At 59.2% G+C, this 9,034-nt stretch overlaps 1 protein-coding gene across 1 annotated transcript in view; it reads right to left on the bottom strand.

The window, feature by feature from the left end:
• Positions 1-9,034, bottom strand: part of FAM222A (family with sequence similarity 222 member A) — a 55,234-nt gene continuing 46,200 nt past the window's right edge. The window contains exon 3 of the mRNA XM_055323313.1: positions 1-2,587. Within this exon, the coding sequence (XP_055179288.1) occupies positions 1,302-2,587 (1,286 nt within the window). The 3' untranslated portion in view covers positions 1-1,301. The remainder of the gene's footprint in view (positions 2,588-9,034) is intronic.

Below are 9,034 nucleotides of genomic sequence, written 5' to 3'. Positions count from 1 at the left end.
TGTGTTTTCCTTCTTTTTTCTTTCTCTTCGTTTTTAAAACAATATAGTGCAGACTGCACTTCTCACAGTAGAATATAATGGTCAATTTTAGTATAAAAAAAAAAACATTCTCAGAGATTTGTAAATGCACTTAGTGCTTGAACAGGCCTTGGAGAGATACAGTACCGCTTCCGGAGTGCCAGAGGGGCCGGGGCTTGGGGAATTCGGGCCTGGGGGATGTAACAGCGGGTGAGGGTTGGGGGGTGTCCCTGCCTGCCTCCCCCGCCCCTACCCTCAGTGGTGTGCAGCAGGCCTTGGAGGGCAGCTTGCAGGAAAGGAGCTGGATGGAGTCTCCCAACTAAAACCAGTAGGTTGCCTCCTTGCTGGTTCCCAGGAGAACCCTTGAAGAAGGCAGGGTAGGGTCCCTTTGACTGGTGTCTAAGATGGCAGGCCCACCGTTAGCCCCTGTGGTGCCTTTGTGCGAATAGGGGAAATGGCACCCCTTCCTCAAGATTCAGAAAATTGCCATAATAAATATACAAGTCTAGGATGCAAATGGTGTCTCCTTGGACAAGGTGCCCTTGTGCAGTGCACAGCCTGTACAGCTGTGCCCAGCAGCCCTGTAAGATGTGGAGAGAAGGGGGAAGGTGGTAGTACAGGGTTTGGAGAGATTGGGGACAGGGGTACAATTCTGTGTTGGGAAGGAATGGGAGGAGGGGAGGGAGGATCTAGAGGAGGAGGAGGAGCAGGGGGGACTGGTAGTCCTTGGAGCCTCTGTTAGAGTGGTCTTCACCTGGATTGGCCAATGGGGGACACTGTAGGCCCTGTGACTCCCTTTCCCCTCTCTCTGCTCCTTTTCCAGGAGACTGGGGAGCTCGTGGGGGCAGGAGATGTCTGACCCCTGGGGGGCTGCTCTGACCCCACCCTGACTCTAGACCATCACCTGTCCTGTATCCCACCCTGGCCTGAGCCCCTCTCCTGGGAAAGCCAGAAAGAACCATTCCTGTTTTAAAGTGGTTTCTCTCTCCCTGCCTCTGCCAGCTTGGATGGAGGAAGTGGTGGACGGCAGTGGCTGCCCTGGGCCCTCCCCATGTCCTAGGGCAGCCGATGGCAGGGAGGGGCTTAGGGGAGCCAGGTCGCCCTGCTGCTCCCCATCGGGTGGCCGCACGGCAGCGGCGGCCAGCCTGGCTTCCCTGTGGGCATCCACGGGCACTCGGGCACAGGGCGAGGTCGGGTGCCCCAGTGCGCCGCCCACCCTGTTCCGCGGCCTGCCTCCCCGCTCGGCGCCCTGTCCGTCTGTCCATGTGGCCGCCGGGCAGGCCTTATCTGTAGACGGGCAGGCGGATGTGGGCGTGCTGGTGGTCGAGCAGCCGGGGCACAGCCACCGTCTCGTAGCCCTTGCCCAGCATCTGCTCCTTGATGCAGGGCGGCCGGATGTCATTGATGAGATACTCCAGCGACTGCAGGCTGCTGCTCAGCACGGCCGTGTTACACACGCTCTTGCTGGGCAGGCCCGAGAGGGCTTCCACGGAGGGCCCCGCCAGCTCCCGGGCCGCCCCCGGCCCCAGCTCGGTGACCGCCACAGCCGCCGCCGGGTTGTAGCAATCGCTGGTGGGGGTCACCAGCACGCTGTTCCAGGGGGCGGCGAAGTACTGGCCCACGGTGAAGCCGGTGGGCAGCCCCATGCCGCAGTTGAGGGGCGACCCGCTGGCCCGCTCGTATACCCGCCCCCCGCAGGCCTCGGGGGACTTGCTGGCCACCGTGCCACCGCTGTAGGCCCGCAGCGGCTGGGGCGGCGGCGGGGGCGGCTTCTGCGGCCACAGCAGGTAATCCAGGCCGCCATCCGCGTAGCCCGCAGGCTTGGTGGCCGCAGCCAATGTCAAGGCCGCCGCGCTTCCCTGGCCCAGCTCGGCGCCCTTCCGGCAGTCGGGCAGGCCGGTGGCGGCGGCCGAGTAGGCCATGCCGGGGAAGCCGGGCACGGGGCCGTGCTTGGCCGGGCTGGGGTGGGGACCGGCCACGGCCTGGCAGGTGGCGGGCGCGGCGCCCGGGGCCTGGCACTGCTGGTTGAGCTGGTACAGGATGCTGTGGATGGAGGGCAGGTTGGAAGGCGGCAGGGGCAGGCCGCGGCCGGGCAGGGGGATGACGGAGGCGGCGGTGGCGGCGGCCGCGGGCAGGCCGGGTGGTGGGGCGGGCGCCTCCGGCGGCTTGGGGTAGGCCAGGGGCCCCAGAGTGCTGGGCGCCGGGTAGGGCGCGATGCCCACCTGCACGGCCGCCGGCGACAGCTTGGTCCGCTTGCCCTCGGCGCTCTTGAGCACGCTTTTGGCGGGCCCGGTGGGCGCGGCGGCACCGGAGGAGGAGGAGACGGCGGCCTTGACGATGGCCAGCAGGCCCTGGTAGCCGGCGGCATGCTGCGGGTAGGGGCTGTAGCGCTGGCCGCTGGTATCATAGCCGTTGACGGTGCGGCCCAGGTGCTTGTGCTGGGGCACCCGGATGTTGGTGGGGAAGATCTTGATGGACAGCGGGCTGTTGGCCACCTTCTCGGCGTAGGCGTCCAGCTCGGCCGGGCTCGGGTAGCGGGACGAATGCATGGAGCTGGCCGCCGTCTCACCTGTCGGGGAGACAAGCCGGAGAGGAAAGTGCAGGTGAGAGCTGCCCCCCTCCTGCCCCGTGACCCGGGGAAGCCTCGAGGCTGTGCCCCCCCTCCCCCTGCCCCACGGTGCTCACTCTGCCCCTCCCTCCATCGGTTCCCCATCCATCCCCTCGCTCCTCCATCTGTTCCTTCACTGCGAAGCTCTGGATTGGGTGTAAAGTCCGGGAAGGCAACCGCACACATCATAAGCTGAACTTTCGCTGACGGAACACAGTCCTGTGACACCCCTGCGGCCCAGAGATGGGATATTCCAGAGTGTCCAGTCCCCCAGAGTCCCCTGCGGCCCCGCCCAAGCCAACACCTGTCCTGACTTCTGACGCAGTGTCTGTACGGGTGGGGATGGAATCCGGCCATGCGTCTCCATCGGCATCGGCCTCTGCCGCTTAAGGTAGTCTGTGGGATTCGCCTGGGGGGCCGTGGGTTGTGCTTTCTCACTGCTGCGCGGTCCTCGTGTGGGACACTACGTCACAGTGTACTCATCCTTCCCACCGTGATGGCATCTGGGCCTTTTCCAGTTTGGGGCCGATACACACAGCACCACGCAGTCTGGTGCACACAGATCCGGTGCGTTCTGTTGGGACCATGCCCAGGAGGGGGATCCGGGGCAGGGGAACATGCAGCTTTAGGAGAAAATGCCCCGCAGTTTGCCAAAGAGACTGTGCCAGGCCACACTCCCCTTACAGTGCAGGAGCTCCAGGGGCTCCACGCCCTTAGGGAGGCCATTCCTATTTCTTCATTATCCTCTCTGTGCCCCCCTCCCTTCCCTCATCTGTAAAATGGGGCGATGATGACGTGCCAACCTCTACGGGCTGGTTAAGTGTGCAGCTACATGCGCAGAGCCCAGCACAAGGCCTGGAACGGGGCACCCGGAGAAGGCAGACAGAAGCTGCTCTGCAGCCTTCCGCTGGCTGCTCAGAGGCCCTTGCTCAGCCAGGAGGCAGGCGAGGAGGGACTTCACCCACCTTGGCTGCTCAGCCCCTCCCTGAGGCTGCCCATCACCTGCAAGTCCAGCGTGGTGATAATCACTGCTTTTTCCGCACGCTGTCAGCATGGGGCTGAGGATGCACTTTGTGTGACAGGCTGACTGTCCTACTCTTGGTGGCACAACTGGCCCCTGCCATGGGGGAGGAGGGTTGCTGGTAGGCAAACCCCCCCCCCCCACTTTCTGGCATCCAAAGCCCCTCCCTGTGTAGGGAAGGGAGCAGGGACCTGCATGAGATAGAGGGGAAGACCCCGGGCTTTAGAACTGGTCGGCTGCATAGAATCCTGTCTGCTTGTGGCACTTTGTGGCTCTGGACAAATGGCTTGCCTGGATGAACCTCAGTTTCCCCACCTGTGGAATGGGGATCATGATTGTGCCAGTCCTGCGGGGTGGCCTGAGGGAATGAGCAGAGCAGAGGGCGTGAGGCACACGGTCAGTATTGTAGGGTGGCGGCCTGTCTGGGCCATTGAGCAAGGGAGAGCCCCTCAAGGTCTCCACAGCACCTTGCCTTCCTCCTGCCCCATGAGCACCCCTGGGGCCCACCAGTGACCCCCAGTGCAGGGACTTGAGAATGGGACTTCCCCACTTTGAGCCTCTGTTTCCTTATCTGTAAAAAGGGGGTGATGCTGCTGGGGACATTGCCTCCCAGGGTGGTTGCGAATTCTAACGAGTTGTGCATGGTGGGGTGTGTTAGTAGAAGCAGGTGCTCTCTACCCTGGGAGTGGTAACACCCTCCCCATCTGCCTGGGACAATGGTATCCTGGGGAGGAAGGGGCAGGGGCTAGCGCTATCCTTTTTTAAATTCAATTAAATTATTTGAGAGAGAGGGCAGAGCAAGTGAGAGAGCACAAGCAGTGAGGAAGGGGCAGAGGGAGAAGCTGAGCAGGGAGCCCTAGCGAGGCTCAATCCCAGGAAGGCAGATGCTCAACCAACTGAGCCAACCCACATGCCCTGGGCTGCCCTTTCTCTGACCAGCACAGGCGGGCCTGGCATTGTGGCTGGGGCTGAGGGCAGACCCCACCACCTTCCTCCCCATTAGTTGGAAGGCCTTACCCCATATCCCATCCTTCCAGAGCCTCACCCCCAATCCCCTTGTTGGGCTCAGCCAATCTGAGCAAAATGTGTGCAATAGGAAGGCACAGGCATTTGGGGATACAGCGGAGCCTCATTCAGCCAGGCTTTGTAAATCAAGACAGCTTTCTAGAAGAAAGAGCATCCCAGTTAAGGCAATGTTGAAAGGGGTGAGGAGAGAGCAGAGAAACAGCAAAGGCAAGGGTCCAGAGGTGAGGAAGTATGTCCCGAGTGGGAACTGTAAGTAATTCAGAATGAGAGCAGATGCCCAGGGCAGACATGTAGAAGAAAGGCGGCCTGGGAGGGCATTGGGCTGGTGCAGAGGGGGCCTCTTCACTGTAGGGCAATGGTTCTCCCCCCGAGGGCACACTGGCCAGTCTAGTGATGTGTTCCATTCTCATACTTGGGTCAGGGGAGCCTCCACCCCAGCTACTGGTATCCAGTGGGTAGTGGCCAGGGATGCCACTGAACATCCTGGGTGAACAGGAAATCCCCTCCACAAGGAGTGTTGGAGAAGTCCTGCCTGGGCCATCGGCAGCCAGGCAAGGTTTTAAGCAGGGGAGGGGTAGCGGCAAGCATGTGTATTAGAAAGGTCCTTCCTTGGGATCCCTGGGTGGCTCAGCGGTTGAGAATCTGCCTTTGACTCGGGCATGATCCCAAAGTTCCGGGATCGAGTCCTGCATCGGGCTTCCTGCATGGAGCCTGCTTCTCCCTCTGCCTGTGTCTCTGCCTCTGTGTTTCTCATGAATAAATGAATAAAATCTTAAAAAAATATATAGAAAGGTCCTTCCCCTATACCCTGAGGTGCAGGAATGTGGTCTGACCTGGGCAGGACAGCAGGCAGGGGAGAGGTAGGCAGCCCTCAGCCTCCCAAGGAGCCCAGGCCAGTGCCCCTCATCCCTCTGTCCTAATCCAGACCTGGCAGGTGGAGCTGACCCTGGCGGGCCACAGGCCTCCGTCTTGACCCTGCTTGGGGCAGCCCCCTCCTAAGTGGCCTAAAATAAACTCAGTGTGGAGAATGGAAATGTCACTTTGGCCAACGGGGGAATCTTTCTCCGAGATTGGATTTAAACTACATTATACAAGCAATTTCATGGGCACTTAGCGCCGCTCGGAGAGTCCCGCAAAAAAGGGACCAGCTCTTCATTTACCAGCCATAAATCAGCAGTTGCTATAATGAGCACAAAAATGTCACTTTTATGCAATTTTACAGATGAACAAAACTGGTGAAATTAACTGTGGTAACCTACTATAGTCAGCAAAAGCGGCTGCCGGGGAAAAAAAATATATCTGTATGTATTTTTGTTCCTCTTAAACCCTCTTCCCAAGCAGGTTTCTGCCATTGTGGTGTGAAAACTCATTTGTCCTCACCATTATACTTTCATTTGGAGTTTATCTTGAGTATCCAATGAGCCACCAACTGTGAAAATGATTAAATCTACAAAATCTATCTAATGGATGGAATAAATTAGGTGTTTAAAACCTTTAAGAAGAAGAAGAGAGGGGGGAGAAAAGTCCTGCCTATTACTGGTTCCCAGTTGCTGAGAGGAGACCGTCTGGGCCCCAGTGGGTCGGCAGGACTCCATGGGGGTGGGTTGGGCCCTCCGGCATTTGTGGGAGCCAATGGAGGCTGCCCTGAGTATGAGCCAGGCTCTGGGTCCACAGCTTTTCTTGACGTCTCTTGTTTGGAGCACCTGACCTCTCTGAGAGCCAGGGGCCCTCATTTTACAGATGAGGAAGTAGACCAGTTAAAGCATCTGGCAGGCAGCCTCCAAGGTCTGCCACACCCCCTTTGCAATCCTCCTCACCTCCTGGTACTCGTGCCTGTGTGCAGTCCCCTCCCAGTCCAAGCGGGGCTGACCCATGTGGCCTATGAAGTCCCATGGAGGTGAAGCAGTGTGACTGTCATGGAGGCACTGGGTTTTCCCATCACTCACACGCTCAGATCACTTGCTCTGGGAGAAGCAGCCACCACAGGAGAACACAGAACAGCCCATGGAGAAACCCACAGGAAAAGAAATGGGGTCTCCCACCCACAGCCGTGTGAGGCAGCCTTCTGGAAACAGGTCCTCCAGCCCCGGTCAAGCCTTCAGATGAGTGCAGCCCTGGCATCCTGACTACAGCTTCACGGGAGGCAAAGAGCAGAACTAAGCCACCCTGAATCCCTGACTCACAGAAACCGTGAGAGATGCTACGTGTCTGTGGATGTCTTAAGCCCCTAAATCTTGAAGCAAGCAGTTACGCTGCAGTAGACACCTAGACCAGGCTCCCCCCGGTCTACAGACGAGGAAGAGCACTCAGAGCTTCGTGAGACCATGCAACTACTGGGGGGCGGAGCTGAGATGTGGCCCTGTTTTGGCTTCCTGCTAAGTCCCCTTCACCACCACCTGAATCCCCAGGAGGGACCTTAAAGTCTGCCTGGAGGCTCAGAGAGGTGGGAGGTGACCCGCCAGAGGCTGCAGGCCAGGCAGCTGTCATTCCCACCCTCGGCCTGCTCCTAGAGCCTGCCAGCTGGCAGCCCTGGGCAGGTCTTGCCTGGGCATGTGCTCAGGGATCTTCAGTGTTATGAATTCAAGTGCCTCTGTGTGGGGCATGGACCTGCCCCTGCAGGCTGCTGGAGTCCCTTGTCTCAAACCTGGCATGGGTGTCGTGTCACTGTGGCCCTAGGAGTCTACAGCTCCTACTCTATGCCTTGTTCCTGAAGGGCTCTCTAAGCAGTGGTGAGGATAGGCGGCAGTACTCACAGAGCTGATGTGCGGCAGGGAAGCGGGGGGCCTGTTGGGGGAAACCCAGGGCCTATCTTTGATGTGACTCCCTCCCTGCCCAATACCCCTGGCTGGACTAGGGGACCCCACCAGAGGTTCCAGCAAGCACCTGGACTTGGTCACAGCAACAGATTCTGATTGCCCTGGGTTTGTCCTGCACCCCCAGACTTGGGCTCCCTGAGCTGGCCCACTCACTGCTGTGTCCCTGACGTCTATAGGACACATAATAGGTTTCCAGAAACATCTTACTGGACAACAAGGCTGTGTCCAAACAGACCCGTCCCGGCTGTGGGCCCCTGTTCACTGCCAGTCACGACACTTGGGAGAATTAGTCCTTGGAGGAACCAAGCCAAGGAGACAGCCCCAGGAGAGCCGCTCCCAGAAGCCTCCCTCCAGCCTCGCATCCAGATGTCTTCCTGGGCCCTTGGCTGTGCAGGCTCCATACAGGGCCATGGAGAAGCAGCCACAGTCAAAGCAAACCGAAGTCCCTGCCCTCATGGAGCTGACAGTCTAGCAGGGGTGACGGTCATATATACCGCGTCAGGAAGCCACAGGCCCTGGAAACGAGGACAGAGTAGGTGTGGTAGTTTTAAAACCTGTCCACAAATTCTTTGGCAGTCCTCCCAGAGATCGCGGAGGCTGACTTTCCTTTGCTCAAACGTGGAGGAACTCAGCAGCTTGGTTCTACTGAGGGGAATGTGGCAGACGTAGTGCCGTGGGCTGTCCTGGTCCTGGCTGCGTGGTTACAGGCAACATGGCTTCGCATGGGGACCCAGGTGGGTCTGTCAGTCTGTTGGGGTGTCTGTCCCTGGAACCCAGCCACTGTACTCGGGGAAGCCCGGGCCCCATGGAGAGGCCATGTGTGGGTGTTTGAACCAGCTGCTGGCATCAACCACCTGATGTGTGAGGAAGCAAGCCTTTGGAAGATTCCAGTCCTGAGCCTGGGCCTTCCCAACCCCACTCCCAGCAGCCATACCCCAGCGCTTGGCGAAGGCTCCCGACACACCCTCTGCACTGTGCCCTGTCCGTATGGCCGAGCATAGCAGATGGCTGTTGGAGGCCACTGAATTTGGGAGTAATTTGTTATGCAAGCACCATAAGCAAAAGAGCAGGGCCTGGGGGGCGGGGAGGGACCTGACAGAGGGGTGCCTGGTGTGAAGGTGGTGTCTCTGAGAATGTGGCCCTTGAGGAAAGGCTGCAAAGTGAGGGAGTGAGCCTTCTGGCTATCTGATGCAACGGCGGTCTCGGCAGGGCCCAGAAAGGGACCAGGTGTGTCTGGGGAAACAGAGTCAGCAGGGAAGGGTTGTAGAAGAGGGGGGAGGGCTGGGGCACCGTGAGGACCTGGGCTTTTCCTCAGGGGCCTAGGGAGGGACATGACTTACTCTGAGTTTTGATGGGACCCCTCTGGCTACTGGGTTGAAAACCGGGCAGGATGAGGGGTCTTAGGAAGAAGGCCCGGGCGCAACCTGACTGTTCCCACGAGACAGAGCACCCAGCAGATCCACAGCAGAAATGTACTTTGCTGGGCACTAAAATTTGGGTTCCAGAAGTCTGACGAAGTGGGCAAAGGTGTACAGTACAGGTATG

Source organism: Nyctereutes procyonoides, unplaced genomic scaffold, assembly GCF_905146905.1.
Source record: "Nyctereutes procyonoides isolate TBG_1078 unplaced genomic scaffold, NYPRO_anot_genome, whole genome shotgun sequence".
Taxonomy (NCBI): domain Eukaryota; kingdom Metazoa; phylum Chordata; class Mammalia; order Carnivora; family Canidae; genus Nyctereutes; species Nyctereutes procyonoides.
Note: the sequence above shows the minus strand (reverse complement) of the source record. Positions and strands in the feature narration are given on the sequence as shown.